The sequence below is a fragment of the Balaenoptera musculus genome, chromosome 2 (assembly GCF_009873245.2).
Source record: "Balaenoptera musculus isolate JJ_BM4_2016_0621 chromosome 2, mBalMus1.pri.v3, whole genome shotgun sequence".
NCBI classification, from domain to species: Eukaryota; Metazoa; Chordata; class Mammalia; order Artiodactyla; family Balaenopteridae; genus Balaenoptera; species Balaenoptera musculus.
In genome coordinates this window covers 82100696-82120161 of record NC_045786.1, presented here as the reverse complement: position 1 = coordinate 82120161, position 19466 = coordinate 82100696, and the positions used below count along the sequence as shown (strand labels likewise).

The window sequence follows — 19466 nt, the reverse complement described above, 5'->3', positions numbered from 1 at the left end:
CTATTTTTAAAAAATGATGACAAAGAGCACTTCTTGGGATGTGACTTTCAAAAACTAGTATTAGGGACTCCCCTGGTGGCACAGTGGTTAAGGCTCCATGCTCCCAACGCAGGGGGCCCAGGTTCGATCCCTGGTCAGGGAACGAGATCTCACATGCACGCCACAACTAAGAGTTTGCATGCCACAACTAAGGAGCCCACGAGCCACAACTAAGGAGCCCACCTGTTGCAACTAAGGAACCTGCCTGCCACAACTAAGACCTGGCGCAACCAACCAAATAAATAAATAAATATTAAAAACAAAACAAAATGAAACAAGTATTAGAGTGTGTGTTGTAGGACATACCTTAACTTTTCAAAATCTATAAAACATTCCATGTGGGTGTCCTCTTCATGGAAGTTACAAGCTGTCTTACTAGTTTAGTCAAGGACCTTGTGGCCATAAACTAATTCTATGTGTGTAAATACAAGTTGAGACAATGGCATTGTGAGGTAGGAAAGGCAAGTATTTATCCTAATCTTAAAGAAATTATAAGACTTACCCCAAAGAATTCTAAGCTGGTGCTTTTTTCAATTATAGTAGTCTAACTTAATGTGCTAATCACCTCTTGTTAAATAAAGATGACACTACAACCACCCACAAGGTGGATATGAACTTTGAACTGTTTATCTACTAACAGAATTGCAGCCATCTACCCAAAGTGTCTCTATTTTTGTTCATGTGATCACTGACATGCATGCATGAGGGTGGATGACAGAGGGTAGTTTGTTGTAATAGGGCAAAGAAGAGCTAACTGCCTCATGAAGGGATCAATGCCATGACCATGACCTCAACAGGCAAGGGTTTCCCAACCCTCTTTAATTTTGAAGCGAACAAACAAACTTTACAGGAATACCAAGAACATTTAGGAAAAGAAGAAAGGGGTTTAACTTCAATGAAGAAATAATTCAAACATGATAGATTCTGGTATCTGATATTCTCTGTTCTAGGAATTTTACAGAAAGGTTAATCTTGATCCATTTAAATCTGAAATGAGTGCCCTCTTTCATTTCGTTAGGCCCATTTATATGCTGGAGAGAGTATTTTTTATCTGCAAAATCTCAGGACTCTTACTATAAATAGCTAATGTCAGTATCAAAATCTAGTACTTAAACAAGGGTTTTATCTTTCATGAAGGCGACTTTTGTGTGGATTTTGAAAACTCATGTTGAAATGCCGTTTTGATTTTCCCTGATGCCCTCCCATGCTTCTTGGTAGTTTTATCTTGAGTCACCAGAATTTTGGCATCAGATTGCAGTGGGGATGAGAACTGATGATGCAGCAGGTGAATAGTAAGAGGGTAGTAGTGGAAAAAACTTAGGACATCCTGACAAATTCAAGGCAACTTTTTGGCATGTAAAAGCTTTGATATATACAAGCAGTTCCCATCCAAAGTTAGGCAATGTCATAAGATAACTTGGTAACCAAGATATAAGCACATACCTGATAGCCATTACCTTTCCAGAACTTTTTCATTTCCTTACGTCTCCAAGCAACAACTGAGGCAGTAATAAGTGTGCAAGGTACTAAATAGAGGAGAGCAGGTTGCCCCTTTTTCATCAGCACCAGAACAACAAAGGTAAGTATCATACCGATGGCATAGGCTGCAAGAAGAATATCAAGTATCAGCAATTTCTATATGCTATCAAAGGTGGATTTTAACTCTGTCACTAAAGTACTGGTTTTCAAATATTTCTAAGGACATTTTTGCCCTATGACTTCTTTTCATAATTTCATTATTTTCCTAGACAGTAGTTAGGAGAGACATTCTACAGAGCTTTTGAAAACTTTGGAAACTGGTTAGTATTTTCATTATAATTACCCTAATCATTAATCATTGATAAAGATAATAATTCAAGGAAGCCTCAATTATCTGCCACTATTAAGGATGCTGAGTTGTTCCACATTTTAGGTAACTAAAATCTGTGCCTGTAGGTACTAAAGGTTGCTTTGAAAAATCTTCCTAATATTGATTATATACTTCCTGGTCTTCTTCAACAAGCACATACCAAATGTCATTTGATCTTTTATTAATGATTCAGGGTCTCATTATGAACACAGGATCTCAGAATATTGGAGCTAGAAGGGCCTTTATGGACAATGCAGTCCACCTTCTTGCTTTAGAGATGAGATAATGGAGGACCAGTGAAGTTAAGTGAGTTGCCCAAAGTTACACAGCAGAGTTTACAGTCCTATTATCTGTCTTTTCATTGAGTTATTTTATTCTATCACACTGATTGGTGCTGGACTCTAATATGTTAATGCCTTTTGGGAGTACTATACTTAATGGCCTCAGACTGCTTTTCTTATTTCTTTATAATTTCCCCTTTTTCATCCTTTCACTTACTTAGCTGTTCTTTCTTACTGTCAGGGTAACTATTTCTAGCAACACCGTGTTCTACCACTAATGTACACTTTTAATTTACTAGATTCAATTCCACTGTGGAATTGAAAACCTTGCTAGAACAGTATCTAAATGGCTCTAGTGCAGGCCATTTACCTAAGAATAAAGAACTTTGGTGTACAGACTTTGAGATATCTATTTGATATGTTCAGAAGCAGAAAAGTATTTTTTGGCTTACAGCCTGTTTCTGTCTGTTTTCGATAATAGAAATAAAAGGATGAGTGACAACTACCGCTGCTGTCCCAGGTGAAATGTTATTGTGCCATAAATTTATTTATATTAATATGTAATTATTATACCGTATTTTTAAAGATTTATTATTTATTTATTTAATTTATTTTTGGCTGCATCGGATCTCAGTTGGGGCACGTGGGATCTTTGTTGAGGCACGCAGGATCTTTCGTTGCAGCGTACGGGCTTCTCTCTAGCTGTGGTGTACAGGTTCTCTCTCTCTAGTTGTGGCACACATGCTCCAGAGTACATGGGCTCTGTAGTTGTGGCGTGTGGGCTCTGTACTTTGCTGTATGCAGGCTCTCTAGCTGAGGTGAGTGAGCTCAGTAGTTGTGGCACGCGGGCTTAGTTGCCCCACAGCATGTGGGATCTTAGTTCCCTGATCAGGGATCGGACCCATGTCCCCTGCATTGGAAGGTGGATTCTTTAACAGTATAGGGACCACCAGGGAAGTCCCTATACTGTATTTTTTAAAAATCTAGTATTATAGAATTTATTGACTACTTACATGCCATGTACTTTAATAAGCATTTTATGTGTAGAACCTAAAGTTTTTCTTTCACATATAATTTCCTTTTTAAACCTCAAAAACCTTGTGATATAAGTAGTAAAGTATAATTATCTTTTTGATGGAAAAAAACATGTCTGATTCATTAATGGTGAAGAATTAGAATCCAGGACTCCTTATTTTTAGACCTTTTCCTACAGACAGTACAATTCAATATAATAAAAAGAAAAAACAAAAACTTACCAACTGTGGAGGAAACATAGTATATAGAAGAACCAGCCTGAACATCAAATCTTCTACAGTATGCAATCAACAGGCCTAAAAAAACACTCTACATTATTTTCTTAAAACAACAACAGCAACACAAATTCAACTGTTAACTATGGCAATAGAACATGTTGTATTGTATCTAACCTTCATTTTTGCATCATTAGAACATTAAACTACCTCAAATTCTAGACAAAATTTTACATGCTGATGTTTTTAAACTTAATACCATATATTAAACATTTTCCTAAGCCATTAAACAGTCTTTAAAGATATGATTTTTATTAGCTGCTTAATATTCCATGTCATGGAGAAATTTTTCTAATATTTCTGTGGTATCAGTTGTAATGTCTCTTCTTTCACTTATAACTTTATTGATTTGGACCCTCTCTCTTTTTTTCTTGGTTAGTCTAGCTAAAGGTTTGTCAATGTTGTTTATCTTTTTAAAGATTCAACTCTTAGTTATGTTAATCTTTCCTATTATTTTCCTGTTCTCTATTTATTTTTGCTCTAATCTTTATTATTTTCTTCATTCTGCTAACTTTGGGCTTAGTTTGTTCTTCTTTTTCTAGTTCTTGTAGGTGTAAAGAAAGGTTGTTTATTTGAGATCTTTCTATTTTCTTGATGTATATGCTTATCAGTATAAACTTCTTAGAACTGCTTTTGCTGCATCCCGTAAGTTTTGAAATGTTGTGCTTCTCTTTTCATTTGTCTCACAACACATTTTTACTTCTCTTTTAATATTTTCTTTGATCCACTGGTTGTTCAGGAGTGTGTGTTAATATCTATGTGTTTGTGAATTTTCCAGTTATCCTCCTGTTACTGATTTCTAGTTTCATACCACTGTGGTCAGAAAATATACTTGGTATGATTTCAATCTTCTTAAATTTGCTAAGATTTGTTCTGTGGCCTAACATATGATCTATCCTAGAAAACGTTCCCTGTGTGCTTCGGAAATATGTGTATTCTGCTGTTGTTGGATGGAATATTCTGTATATGTCTCTAGTCTATTTGGTCTCTAGTGTTGACAAAAATTTTTACATGTATCATCAAAAAAAAATGTATTGAAAGAGCATCAAGGAAGACAATTTCAAATTGTGAGCAAAGAATCTCTTTTCCAAGGAGAATAAAATAATTTGGAATTTTAATACAGAGAGTTCAAATGGCAATGAAATATAAGCTCTAATTTGTAAGCATGCAAGTATACAGGAAAAAAAACATTTTATTACCTATTTAAGAAATGTGTTGAACCTCTCCAAAGAAGAAATCTCAGACTGTATTTACTTGCTAAACACTATTATGAAACAGTAAGAATGACATTCAACTGCTTAAAAAAAATCAGAAAATAATTTTACTATCTTTATTAGTTGTTTCCGTTAATTAGTTTTGGTCCTTACATAATTAATCAAATACGTTTCTTGGTAGTTCCTTGTTATTTTTTACTGTATTTGCTGTTTAATCAACATTTCCATACATTAAAAACAGTGATACCCATCCCCCCAAATTAGAATTTAGCTTTTAGAATTAAGTCACATATTATCAAAAACTCTGTTTTTTGGGGAAATATTTGTTAGTGACCTTTGACATTTACTTCAAGAATGCAGTATTTACATACGATCACACTATTTTCACCAATTCTATGCTATGTGCTTTTTATAGCACATGGTGTGGGACTGGTAAAGTTGGGGATAAGTTTAAAGATATTCAAGAAACCTTAAGTTTACTCAACAGAATGCTTTCCCTACTTTATCAATTATGTGAACGGAGACTCACTGAGCTAAGAGAGCGGCTACACTTGTCTTTGCCATCCAGCTCACACGGCAACACTTTTTGCTTATCTCTCTATCCAGCTTTACTATGTCAATGAAAGGGCTTTTTCAGAAGAGCCAGTACCCTTTACCCAGCCACAGGCAGTTAGTACATAAGGAGACTATAAGAAAAGTGAGGAAGGAAAAACTCTCAGCTGATTGAGAAACATTATTAATTATTTCTACACTATATTATTCCTGGGCTGGGATTAACTTTATTCTACAGGTAGCCCAGTGAGGAAAATAATGCAGAACTGCAATAACTGTCAGAGAAGACATGCTAGGAGAAGGTGATCAATTTCCACCACATGCTGTATTTTTTTTGCATTATAGGGCCCTACAAGCTGTTGTTGTTCTACTATGTTTTCCTCTTGGTCATGACCTTGCTTAGTATTCCTAAACCACTTTTCCTAGAATATAACTATTATTTTATTATGATACATTTGGTAATATTAAATTCAACTTTTAAAAGGGGATTTGTTATATACTTTCTTGGGAAAGAAGGTCAAACTGATACTAGTTACTTCTTCTAAGACACTTTTTGAGCCATGGAAAATATACTTTTGTTGTTACTATTTGGGCTTTATCTTCTACCCCCCAGAACACTTTTTCTCAGTCTCTGTCTCTGTGGCTGATCCCAGCTCTAGCTATAGCCAGAAATACTTAATACAGAGTAGGTAACTTTTAACATTTGACATTTGATACTATAGATTTGACAATGTTAAACCATCGGTATATTTCCACTCAAATTGTTACAATCACTTACCTGGTACAATAATGTCTCCAAAACCCAATATTGAAACTGGCATGAGGCACACACTCATTACTGAGAAATAGGCCAGCTTTGGTACTCTGATGACTACTGGTAACTGTAATTACAAAAAAAAAAAAAAGAGGCCACCAATAAACCTCTTAGGAATCTTTACCCATATCTTTAGAAATGGAAGGATTGATATTAGAATAATTGTTTTAACATTTGAGAATTAACATTTTAGAAAAGCTTAGAATCAGAGAACATAAATTAGGCATAAATATACTCTGAATTTATAGAAAGCTTGAAAGAAATAGATATGTAGTTTTGGAAAAACAAAACCCAACACACATGTAGGGTTAACAGTATTAATCCAGTATCCCCATATCTAACCTTTTTCTCTTTCCTTTTTACCAAAAATAGGACTCAGGCCTTGAAACTTTTTTTTTTTTTTTTTTGGCAATCTGGATTTTTTTTCCCCCAAAGAAGAGTCTTGTCTCAGAGGGTATGATTTAAAGTCCAATGAACATATCTGAAATACAATCCTTACTTTCTCATGGGGAGCTGAGGGTTGAGCAGTGGCTTCCACCAAGTTTCCATCATTCTAGGATGAAACCCAAGTCAATAGGTATTTAATAATTTAGAATAACTAATAAAAGGGCTATATTTTGTGAGAAATAAAGTTTTACAATACCTTAACATGCACTACGTGACCAATGAATTACACAAGAAGGCAAAATTATTAACTGGACACACACACATACACTGGCAGCCATTTGTATTTAATTGCCATCCCTACCTTTTCATTATTTCCAAAAGGTCCGGCTGCGAGTTCAACCATGATACTCTCACCATTCTAAAATTGAGAAGAAAGGTGAAAGAAATTGTTCAATCACTTAAAGGGAACAATCTGCCAGTGTTCAAGAAAGATTTGACCCCATGGCTTATGGCCTACTGTAAGCTGATGAAAAATGGGTTGTAGACTGATTTTTTCCTAAAACGGTCTCTGTAGATAGCAAAAATTGGAGTCATCTAAAACAAATTTCATCTAGCATGCTGTTCCACTTTATCAGAGCTCAACAATTATCAGAAACTTACAGATAAGCCACACAAAGATTATTCAATTTAGTTTAGCACTGATTTATGCTGACAACTAATATCTAGCATTTCTAATGGTCTATACATTTTAAGTGCTTTTAATTACATGACGTCATATACTATGTGCCCTTAGTCATTCTTAGCAATAACAATGAACAGAGACACAAGAAATATTGCAATTTTTTATATTTAGATTTGTAATAAATATTGGTAACTTTATTTACATTGGACCTTCCGACTACTCACCACAATAACAATGAAGCCAAACTTGAAAAGACCCAGCCCTAAAGAACTTGAGAACATTTCTCTATCCTGACTCCTGTCCAGTTTCGGCCCTGCCTACTTTTTATGCACCAATCAAAACATTAACCTTAGCCGAAGTTTTTCTTTGTGTATGCCTAAGGTCTTTTTATGTGGGCTGTCTTTATTAAAAAGTTATTTCCTGACAGCCAAATCTACTGGGGGGAGGGAAAACATTTAGATGTAGCTAAGACTGCATGAGCACCCATCTTACACTTCACATTATGATAAATACATGCCCCAAATAGGTAGTGGGAAGATAAATAAATGCTGAATTTTAGGAAAATTTGATTGATTAGCTATACTATTTGCCATGTGGGTGGGGTGCATAGGAGAAATTACTTGAGTATTTTTAAGAAGACTTAAAAACATTTTTAAGACTCACTGATACCTGAGCTGAGTAGAAAGAAGGATAAAATCCTTAGCTATAGAAATCTTTTCCTCATGTTAAGCTTCGGGTTACAGAAGGGTTAAATCACAGGAGTTTATGAAAATAAACTAATATTAAATAGAGTTCTTTACAGCAAACTCCCATGATATGATTCAATTTCCAGATAGAGTTCACGCTGGTTCATTTTTGAATTGTTATTTAAAACATTTAACTGAAGACCATTATTGACATCCTCTTATACATTCAAAGATATCTATCTGAGTAACTACTATTTGCAAGATACTATACCTAGTATGGTGGTAGATGAAAAAAAAAATGAAGACAGGCTCTTATTACCTGTACTCCTATGGCTACCTGCCCTGCCAACTCATTAGCAGTCTACTAATACCAGGGTCAAGAACATGTTTAGAATGTCTAATATTTAATCCTTGAAATTTTCAGTGAAAACCACAAAAATCAGAAATCACGTATCTAATTTTCATTTTGAGTTGCCTAACAAACAAACCAGACTGAGAAGAAGGTGTTAAGGTAAATCTACAACAGTGAACGCTAAAGAGCACTTCAATCTTTTCCAGTGGATCAGATTACTAGAAATCACATTCCTAGTCACTGGGAACAAAGAAGGAAAAAAAGAAGATGGAAAATTCCCTAAGCACAGAAGAAAGAAGACTCAAAGACATCTTTATTATTACCATATACCTTTTTTTTTAATGGATGTTTGCAGTTTTTTTTTTTAACATCTTTATTGGAGTATAATTGCTTTACAATGGTGTGTTAGTTTCTGCTTTATAACAAAGTGAATCAGTTATACATATACATATGTTCCCATATCTCTTCCCTCTTGCATCTCCCTCCCTCCTACCCTCCCTATCCCACCCCTCTAGGTGGTCACAAAGCACCGAGCTGATCTCCCTGTGCTATGCGGCTGCTTCCCACTAGCTATCTATTTTACATTTGGTAGTGTATATATGTCCATGCCACTCTCTCACTTTGTCACAGCTTACCCTTCCCCCTCCCCATATCCTCAAGTCCATTCTCTAGTAGGTCTGTGTCTTTATTCCCGTCTTGCCCCTAGGTTCTTCATGACCTTTTTTTTTTTTTCTTAGATTCCATATATATGTGTTAGCATATGGTATTTGTTTTTCTCTTTCTGACTTACTTCACTCTGTATGACAGACTCTAGGTCCATCCACCTCACTACAAATAACTCAATTTCGTTTCTTTTTATGGCTGAGTAATATTCCATTATATATGTGCCACATCTTCTTTATCCATTCATCTGCTGATGGACACTTAGGTTGAACAGTATGGAGGTTCATTAAAAAACTAAAAATAGAACTACCATACGACCCAGCAATCCCACTACTGGGCATATACCCTGAGAAAACCAGAACTCAAAAAGAGTCATGTACCAAAATGTTCATTGCAGCTCTATTTACAATAGCCAGGACATGGAACCATATACCCTTAAAATACTAAAACTTTTTATGTGTAGCGAATGGACATAGTTTGCTGGCAGACATGTTTGGCATTTATAAAGTGATACTAGTGTTAAAACAGAATGGAAAAATTATTTGTTAAAGAGTTTAGTTAGGGGCTTCCCTGGTGATGCAGTGGTTAAGAATCTGCCTGCCAATGCAGGGGACACGGGTTCGAGCCTTGGTCCGGGAAGATCCCACATGCCATGGAGCAACTAAGCCTGTGTGCCACAACTACTGAGCCTGCGCTCTAGAGCCTGCGCGCCACAACTAGTAAGCCCACGTGCTGCAACTACTGAGCCCATGTGCCGCATCTACTGAAGCCTGCACGCTCTAGAGCCTGTGCTCTCCAACAAGAGAAGATACCGCAATAAGAAGCCCGTGCACCGCAATGAACAGTAGCCCCCACTCGCCGCATCTACAGAAAGCCCGCGCACAGCAACGAAGACCCAATGCAGCCAAAAATAAATAAAGAGAGAGTTTAGTTATAGTTTATAGCTATGTCCACTGTGCAATATATGTATCATATGGTATGACTACGCGTTGACTTATGGAAATGGCTTTGTAGAGAGAGTGCTTTACTTTCATTATGACATCTCTGATGGAGTGACTTATAGAAACATTTTTTTTTAAACCAAATAAATTGACACAAGCTAGAACAGCTTTGGATAGAACTTTAAAATATGCGTTAGTAAATTAACAATTTTTGTTATAATCCATAATACTAGTGCTATGCTTTTTTAGGTTACTATTGCAAATGAAGTCAGTGAGCCAGATGGCTCATCATTAAAGCATGGAAATGTGCTAATGTTTTGGGACAGTTAACTACATTCGTTACCTAGTTGCAATTTTAGCTCCCCAATGGAGCACATGTTTGTCTTATGCCATTATAGCAAATATCAGAAATGCAGAGATTTCACAGATAGTAGGGGCTAAAGAATAAAGAACTACTAGGGAAAAAAGCAGTGATTATAATATCAAACACTAAATATATGAGAGTGACAAAGGATAATGAAATGATATAAAGTTACAAAGCAAGACTCAAAGTGGGGAAAGTGGAAGAATTAAGCAATAATTAATAATATGTTCATGAGACAGGAATAGGCACAAGGTAGAAAAACTGGGCAACGAAGGACTACCACACTCATCCAACACCTCTCCCTTATTCTAAGAACAGCACCAGGATTTTATTGAGGAGCTAGTGGTAAAGCTGGGAAGAGATGACCTATTATTTTTTTTAATTTACTTTCATTTATTCCAAGGATATTTATTGATCACTTATGAGGGTCAAAACACATGAGAAAAGTAAAAATACAAATATGAGGACAAATATAATTTATAAGTGAAGGGACTATTATTTGTGTTACAATAATTACTTTCAAATTCATTCATAGCAGAATTCATTAAGATTTAAAACGTGACAAGTGATTCCAGATTTTTGATCAGTCAACATTCGACAGATATTTGAGTGCTATGATTCTAACCTCATGGGAAAAGCCAGTCTGAGACAATGAACAGATGGACAGAAGCAGAAAGGAAGAGCATGTGCCCCTGAGTCTAGTTTCTCCTGAGGCCAGGCCCACCCTGGCCTTTGCACATGTCCTGGGTAGATGGGACCTCTTTCATATAGAAAGGTTAGGTCACATGTCCTGGGTAGATGGGACCTCTTTCATATAGAAAGGTTAGGTTGGGTTCTGGTGGTGGCAACCAAAAGAATCCTACTGATGGAAAGAGAGGATGGAATGCTAGCAATACTCCCTCACCTAACTGATTAGGAAACTGAGGGCTAAGTGACTAGCAGCCCAGGGTTATAAAGTTACAGACCTACACTTTAGGTCTTCAGACTTTCAGTGTGGTGCTCTTTCTTAGTCTCACACTAGGGTTACAGAAATGAAAGTAGCAATGACACTTTTTTATTCTTTTTGCTGTCTGTATTCTCTATAGCACATATTTATTGGTTTACAATAAGAAGAAAAGTTACTTTAAAATGGGTAGGAAGAAAATTTATAGATATTCTCATGTTTACATCAATCAGGACAGATTTTGTTATTTAGCAGAATGGCTTAAAGGCTTAAAAATATCCTCTATTAAAAGGCTAATTTCAATGATAATTCTCTTAAGAGAATTAAAACTCAGTCAGTGGTAAACATCTGCAAAATCAATACGCTAAGAGCATGTTTAAGACTCTCATCTTTTAGCATGTTTCTCATGGATTTCAAAAATATCATACCTTTGTGATGAATGGTGTTATGAAAACAAAAAATACATCATAGAGGAGAAGAAGGCTTAGAAGTATCACACATGACTGTTGAAGAAAGAAACAAATTTAAAGGTCAAACTTCCCATATCTAAATTAAGAGATATTATTTTACAAATACAAATAAACATGTAACATACACTTGAACACTTTTTAAAGGCATTTAATGTTATTACTATTTGTAGTTTTATTCTACAAATCACATTCAAACTTTTATCTGCTTTAAGTCATTCTTTAAAAAAAAATCACTGAAGGACTTCCCTGGTGGTCCAGTGGTTAAGACTCCGCTCCCAATGCAGCGGGCCTGGGTTCAACCCCTGGTCAGGGAACTAGATCCCACATGCATGCCGCAACTAAGAGTTTGCATGCCACAACTAAGGAGCTGGTGAGCCGCAGCTAAGGAGCCCGCCGGCCGCAACTAAGGAGCACACATGCCGCAACCAAGGAGCAGGCAAGCTGCAACTAAGGAGCCCATGAGCTGCAACTAAGGAGCTGCCTGCCGCAACTAAGGAGCCCACACACAAAAAAAATCACTGAATCGAAGAAATGTTCTTCTGTGATATTTAGTCTTGCACAGATTATATGAATTTGGCATATTATATGAATGATTAAAAATATTTTAGCTAGCAAATCAGTGGTTGCTTGGGGTTGGGGATTAGGATTGACTGCTAAAGGGCATGATAGAGCTTTTGAAAAGATAAGGAATATTCTCTAATTGATTGGGATGGTGGTTACAAAGTTACATATTTGTAAAATTTCAACAATCTGTACACTTGAAATGGGTGCATTTAATTATATGTAAATTATACCTTAATAAAGTTGTTTTAAAAAGAAAAAAATTATTTTAGCTAGCAAAGTAGTATACTTTACCTTGAAGTTGGGTAACTTCAGTGTTTTAATTAAATTCAGACAGAAAGCAATCCCTAAGATATCCTGTAAAATCCAAGCCCACCTAAAATCAAAAGAAATTACTCTATTATTTTACTCAGTTATTTTTAAATGGAACATTTCAAAAGAAACAGATCACTAAAGTAATACTGTTCAATTGCTATGATATGAGTATTCAATTATTAAGCAGCAATTATAACAACAGAAAAACCTCTTATATTCTCCATATTTAGTAATTTACTGTCCTAGTAGAATAATGAATACTACTACTACACTAAGAAAAAGTTGAAAGGCTACCTCAGAAGAATGTATATCAGACATAAGTGCATATTTATCCTTAATCTTTGAATTTATACATGTCTCTTTTAAGAAAGGTAGCTCATAACAAAGGACATTGATGCTAATATACATCCAGATAGCTAAAACATAAAGGAAATGAGAGCTATATAACATACTCTAGCAGAAACTGACAACTGACATGAATAATTATCAATTGATTATCATATCTGAAGCTGCTTAAAATTGTATGAGCTTTGCTCTCAAACTTTAGGCTGTTAAATCCTTTTGGGTATTAATAATTTTATTAATAAACTGTTAAATTTTTTTTTCTGGTTATTCTTCCTGCAAATGGACAGATACCTGTATATTTTCTGATATTTCATTTCTCACATGAAAGGCAGCATACTCTAGATATTCTTTCATATTTTGCTTTTTTCACTTAAAAATATATCCTGGAAATCACTGCATATTAATTCAGAGAGATCTTCATTCTTTACAGCTGCATTGCACTCCATTGTGTGGCTATACCATAATTAAGTACATTTTTGAAGCGTATTTCAGCTTAGATGTTTAAATCCTAATTCATTATTTCCTTCTCTAGACAACCTCAAATCCATTAGCACAAGATCTGTTTATTTAAGAATATATTTAGCATGTTTCAAGACTATGATGTTCTGGGATAAAAGCCAAAAAAATCCATAATAATCATAATGAACAATTATCAAGGCAAGATATAAAATAATCCATCCTTAGACTAATCTAAAAGCAAAACAATGAGTATTCATACCTATCTTCATTTCGAAATACAGCCCAAACAACAGCTATTGCTATGCACAGTCCAGAGAGAAAAATAAGTCTCACTTCAATGCTTTTGCCATGACACATAATCCTAAAAGAGAGATTGAAATAGGTTAATTTACCCTGTAGATGAAACACAATGTTCAGTTAATGTGACAAATCAATGTTAGCCACAGTGACAAGAAAACTTTTTAAATATCAATTTAAAAGTCTTGATTTTAAGTACAACAAATGATACATAATAAAATATTTATCAGTTCAGTAGAACTATGATGATGAAAATGCTTTATATCTGTGCTGTCCAATACTGTAGCCACTAGCAACATGTGGTTATTTAGCACTTGAAATGTGGATAATGGGCAACTGAATTTTTAATTTTATTATTTTAATTATTTTAAATTAAAATAGCGACATGCATATTGGACTGCACAGGTTTAAAATAACGCTCCTATTTTTCCTTGCATTATTTTAAATTACAAAAACCAACATTATAGGCTTCCTCATAAGAGATACATACATGCATTGTCCACATGGTATCTTCTGAATTAGTGCAGCAAGACAGTTGTACAGACTCATTGCTGATGCTATGCAGAAAATTGCTATCATAACATAAACTAGAAAAAAAAAGACACTAAATTATATGAGAACAGAAAGAAACATGATAAGAAAATATTTATACAATCAATATTAATTCTTTAGCTTTTTTACTGGATCATAATACTTTCAATGCAGAGACCATACCATAATCTGAATTGGTTACTAAACTGAAAATATTTAGATCTTGAGCTTTAAGGGTGGGTATTTTATGTGTTGTTTTAGTTCCATTACACACAGGTAGGATTTCTTTAGGGGCTGAAGCTGGCTCCACATTTTCTTTCTTTTTTAAAAAATTTACTATTTTTTTTTTTTATTGAACTATAGTTGATTTACAATATTGTATTAGTTTCAGGTGTACAGCTTCAGATTCTTTTCCATTATAGGTTATTACAAGATATTAAATATAGTTCCCTGTGCTATACAGTAAATCCTTGTTTATCTTTTTAATATATAGTGGTGTGTATCTGTTAATCCCATACTCCTAATTTATCCCTCCCCCTTCCCTTTCCCCTTTGGTAACCATAAGTTTCTTTTCTATGTCTGTGAGCCTGTTTCTGATTTGTAAATAAGTTGATTTGTATTATGCTTTAGATTCCACATATGTGATATCATATAATATTAGTCTTTCTGTCTGACTTACTTCACTTAGCATGACAATCTCTAGGTCCATCCATGTTACTGCAAATGGCATTATTTCATTCTTTTTAATGGCTGAATAATATTACACTGTGTGTGTGTGTGTGTGTGTGTGTGTGTGTGTGTGTGTGTGTGTATACATATATATACCACATCTTCTTTATCTATTCATCTATAGATGGGTACTTAGGTTGCTTTCATAATTTGGCTATCGTAAATAATGCTGCAATGAACATAGGGGTGCATATATCTTTTCTAATTAGGTTTTTGTTTTCTTAGAATAAATACCCAGAAGTGGAATTGCTGGATCATATGGTAGCTCTAATTTTAGTTTTTAAGGAACCTCCATACTGTTTTCATAGTGGCTGCACCAATTTACATTCCCACCAACAGTGTAGGAGGGTTTCCTTTTCTCCACACCCTCTCCAACATTTATTTATAGACTTTTTGAAGATGGCCACTCTGACAGGTATGAGATGAAACCTCATTGTAGTTTTGATTTGCATTTTTCTAATAATTAGCGATGTTGAGCATCTTCTCAAGTGCCTATTGACCATCTGTATGTCTTCTTTGGAGAAATGTCTATTTAGGTCTTCTGCCCATTTTTGGATTGGGTTGTCTGTTTTTTTGATATTGAGTTGTATGAGCTGTTTGTGTATTTTGGATATTAACCCCTTGTTGGTTGCATCTTTTGCAAATATTTTCTCCCAGTCCATAGGTTGTCTTTTCATTTTGTTTATGGTTTCCTTTGCTGTGCAAAAGCTTGTAAGTTTGATTAGGTCCCATTTGTTTATTTTTGCTTTTATTTCTTTTGCGCTCGGAGACTGATTTAAGAAAATATTGCTACGATTTATGTCAGTGGCTCTGCATTTTCTATCATTCAATGATTCAAACTCACATGTTTGTTAAAGACGTCTATAAAGTGAGCTGTAGACATTTGTGAGTATTTAATTTAAATGTAACAAATGGAGCAATTAATAAAACATTATAAATGCTTTTTAAATTGCAGCTTAAGGATGAGAACTGACACCTACCTTAGATGTTAATCATGATGTCTATATTTTCCTATGGTGGAATTTATCTCTAACAACTTTATATGTGGTAAAACTAAATCCACTTAAACAAACCTCTTTGTCTAGATACCATACTAAGGTAGTTAAAATTCACAAATGTTTTTTTATATTAGCTATACTTATTTGAGAATTATTTAAAATTAAAAACATTTGATCTCACTATTGTTAAAAAGGGGGAGAAATTATTGTACTCTAAAAGTGTTCGTTTTCTGAACTTTCTCAAAATTTCACAATGGAAATACAAATTTTAACTGAATTTTGCAAATTCCACTAGATTTCAGAAAACTATAACTCTGTTTTGTATGTGAGAAAAGAGAGTAAACTAGACAGTAAATAAGGGATAGACACTTTCTAATTGGTGATCTTGGACAAATTATTTTTTCGTTTCCTTATTATTCGTTATTGTTATTATTGGATATATATGGTAATCTGAGTAGTAAGATTGACAGTCAAAGATTGCCAAGTTGAGTTTGGTTAGTCATCCACCAAAGGTCTCCAACCCAACATTTAAAACTCTGGTGGAAATCATGCTCTGGAGGCCCTAAGAGAGTTTTAAGGTGTCGCATTCAATGTCATACTATACCTAAGAAAATGATTTGACATGAGAAAGAATTTGGTTAATATAACTATCTTTAGTTACTTTCTTGAGTATGACAACATAAAATGGTAAGGAGAACCTTAGCAATTTAGTACATTGAACATATTAAGAAATGGCAGCAATTTTAGCCATAACAAACCATTTGAAAGTATATTAAATCTTGCAATATCACACACCCTTGTCAGAGTCATAATTAAATCCCATGTCCTAGGATAACCATGAGGTTAAATTGATCTTCCTCCTACATTGAAAATTACAGTTATAAGCAGGGTTAACTTTTTAAATAAGGATGAGTTTAAGGAAATTCCTTACCAAAAATGAACACATGCTTTAGGGTAAGGTAGAAAAATCTCTTTTTTCTGTCATAGACCACTATATATATCAACTGAGGGTCAGACACAAACAATTGAAAGCTGAGAATTAAATCAGAAAAATTAGCTGTACAATGACGACCTAATACAAATATCACCCTGGTATCCACTCTCCCAGCAACATATTGAAATATGAGTGATAGTCAAAGAAAAAATTTTCTAATTGGAAATATATGTCCTAAGTATAGTTTTAAAACTGCTGCCATAGGACAGGAGAAATTGAACAATAAGCTGAAACTAACCTTGGGGCCTCAGTTTTCTAGTCCAGAAACTTATACTAATATTCTCTAAATAAGCATTGTAGCCTGTGGTGGTTTTTACAAAGGTTTTAAATTCTCATCAGGCACACTCTCTTTTTCCCTGGGCTCCCTCCTCTTTTTGCTATATGTTGGCCACAAATAGCAAATTTCCATCCTATCAGACCACTAAGAAGACTGGCCAGGGGATGGGCAAGCCATTATCCTACCTTCTTAAAGGAAAAAGTATAATTTATTCTCTAGACCACAGGCAAGTACCTGTGTGTTTTTAGATGTAGTATGATCTTAAATGTTTATATAAGTAAAACAAAATTGGAGCAATACAACATCTTGGTTTGCAAAATGACAAAAAGAACAAACCACACTTTGGGGGTAAGCACAAGCAATAAATTCGTAATTTGAATAATCTTCTATTTCATATAACTATGTATAGCCACCAAGAAATCCTTAGTCTGCTGCTTAGATACTGGCCTATTATGCTTTAACTGCAGAGAGGGAAACTTAGGGGCCATAGCAATTCTTTCAAGTCATCCATGAAGAAGTGTTCTTATTTCAAGACACAGTATATTTTTTTCCTTTTTTTTTTTTTTAAATTGGGGTATAGTTGCTTTACAATGTTGTGCTAGCTTCTGCTGTACAGTGAAGTGAATCGGCTATACGTATACATACATCCCCTCTTTTTTGGATTTCTTTCCTATCTAGGTCACCACAGAGCATTAGTAGAGTTCTCTGTGCTATACAGTAGGTTCTCATTAGTTATCTATTTTATACATATTAGTGTATATATGTCAATCCCAATCTCCCAATTCATCCCATCCTCCCTTCCCACCTTGGTGTCCATACGTTTGTTCTCTACATCTGTAGGACACACTACTTTTTAATTTTTACTATTTAAAAATTGTTTTCTTTTTTAAAAAATTTTTTTATTGGGGTATAGTTGTTTTAAAATGTTGTGTTAGTTTCTACTGTACAGCAAAGTGAGGTAGAGTTCCCTGTGCTATACAGCAGGTTCTTATTAGTCATCTATTTTATACATACTAGTGCATATATGTCAATCCCAATCTCCCAATTCACCCCATCCTCCCTTCCCACCTTGGTGTCCATACGTTTGTTCTCTACATCTGTAGGACACACTATTTTTAAATTTTCACTATTTTTAAAATTTTTTTCTTTTCTTTTTTTAAAATTTTTTTATTGGGGTATAGTTGTTTTAAAATGTTGTGTTAGTTTCTACTGCACAGCAAAGTGAAGTAGAGTTCCCTGTGCTATACAGCAGGTTCTTACTAGTTATCTATTTTATACATATTAGTGCATATATGTCAATCCCAATCTACCAATTCATCCCATCCTCCCTTCCCACCTTGGTGTCCATACGTTTGTTCTCTACATCTGTAGGACACACTATTTTTTAATTTTTACTATTTAAAAATTTTTTTTCTTTTCTTTTTTTAAAATTTTTTTATTGGGGTATAGTTGTTTTAAAATGTTGTGTTAGTTTCTACTGCACAGCAAAGTGAAGTAGAGTTCCCTGTGCTATACAGCAGGTTCTTATTAGTCATCTATTTTATACATAGTAGTGCATACATGTCAATCCCAACCTCCCAGTTCATCCCACCACTACCCCCACACCGGACACAGTATTTTTTTAATTGGAATATATTTTTCTTATCCCAAAGTAATAGGGGCCTAACACTTCTGACAGTTTAAAAAGTTCATATCACTCTTTAACTATTTACTTAAGTTCTCCATGTAGAATGCCTTAAAGGAAAAGATGAATCTGGCAAAGTAAATAAAAAGATGTATGCTAAAAGTAGCAAATATAAAATATGATTTCTTACCCAACCATTTGTAGAAGAAATAAAGTAAGACCATCATAATACAGCAGATGACCACAAATATTACAACTGTTAGAGGACTAAAAGTAAAATATTCTTCCTTCTTTTTCCTCATTTCTCTATCTTCAGTGTTTGTCACTGCCTTCATGCTTTCCCTGCATAAACATAAACAGGAACTTCAGCAAATCTCTGCCAAGTACAGCTATTTTAAAAATCTATCTCTAACACCAACTTAGATTTGTTTCTGATTACAAAGTAATATACTTAAAAATTACACACCGAAAAGAAATATTTAATCTAGAAAGTAAAAACTCCCTATAATTCTACCCTCAAGAGTTGATCTGTTATTAACCACTAACTTTTGAAATAAAATTTTTTTCTGGAGGCATAATTGTTGAAACAGATGACATTTATTACATAAACAAATTAATGTTTATATTATCTAATTTGGAAACTACATTGACATAATAAGTTTCAAATGATAACCAATTCTTTTTATACACTTAATATTACCAACTTGTAGATAGGAAAGTACTTTTAAAATTAGCTTCTCTTCAATGTAAAACACTAAATTCTTCCCTCAGTCAACTCAGTATTTTCTA

The 19466-nt window shown here is 34.4% G+C and overlaps 1 protein-coding gene across 3 annotated transcripts in view; it reads right to left on the bottom strand.

Moving 5' to 3' along the window:
• SPPL2A (signal peptide peptidase like 2A) overlaps nucleotides 1–19466 on the bottom strand; it is a 51707-nt gene that overhangs the window by 9210 nt on the left and 23031 nt on the right. Inside the window, exons 6-15 of one of the 3 annotated variants that reach the window (XM_036843101.1) lie at nucleotides 18868–19019; nucleotides 14015–14111; nucleotides 13487–13588; nucleotides 12403–12484; nucleotides 11506–11580; nucleotides 6808–6864; nucleotides 6559–6612; nucleotides 6024–6126; nucleotides 3426–3500; nucleotides 1497–1643 (exon numbers count right to left, since the gene is read on the bottom strand). In XM_036843101.1, coding sequence (XP_036698996.1) covers nucleotides 1497–1643; nucleotides 3426–3500; nucleotides 6024–6126; nucleotides 6559–6612; nucleotides 6808–6864; nucleotides 11506–11580; nucleotides 12403–12484; nucleotides 13487–13588; nucleotides 14015–14111; nucleotides 18868–19019 — 944 coding nt within the window. Of the gene's footprint in view, nucleotides 1–1482; nucleotides 1644–3425; nucleotides 3501–6023; nucleotides 6127–6558; nucleotides 6613–6807; nucleotides 6865–11505; nucleotides 11581–12402; nucleotides 12485–13486; nucleotides 13589–14014; nucleotides 14112–18867; nucleotides 19020–19466 lie in introns of all 3 variants that reach the window. The other 2 variants (XM_036843099.1, XM_036843100.1) reach the window with 2 other exon arrangements.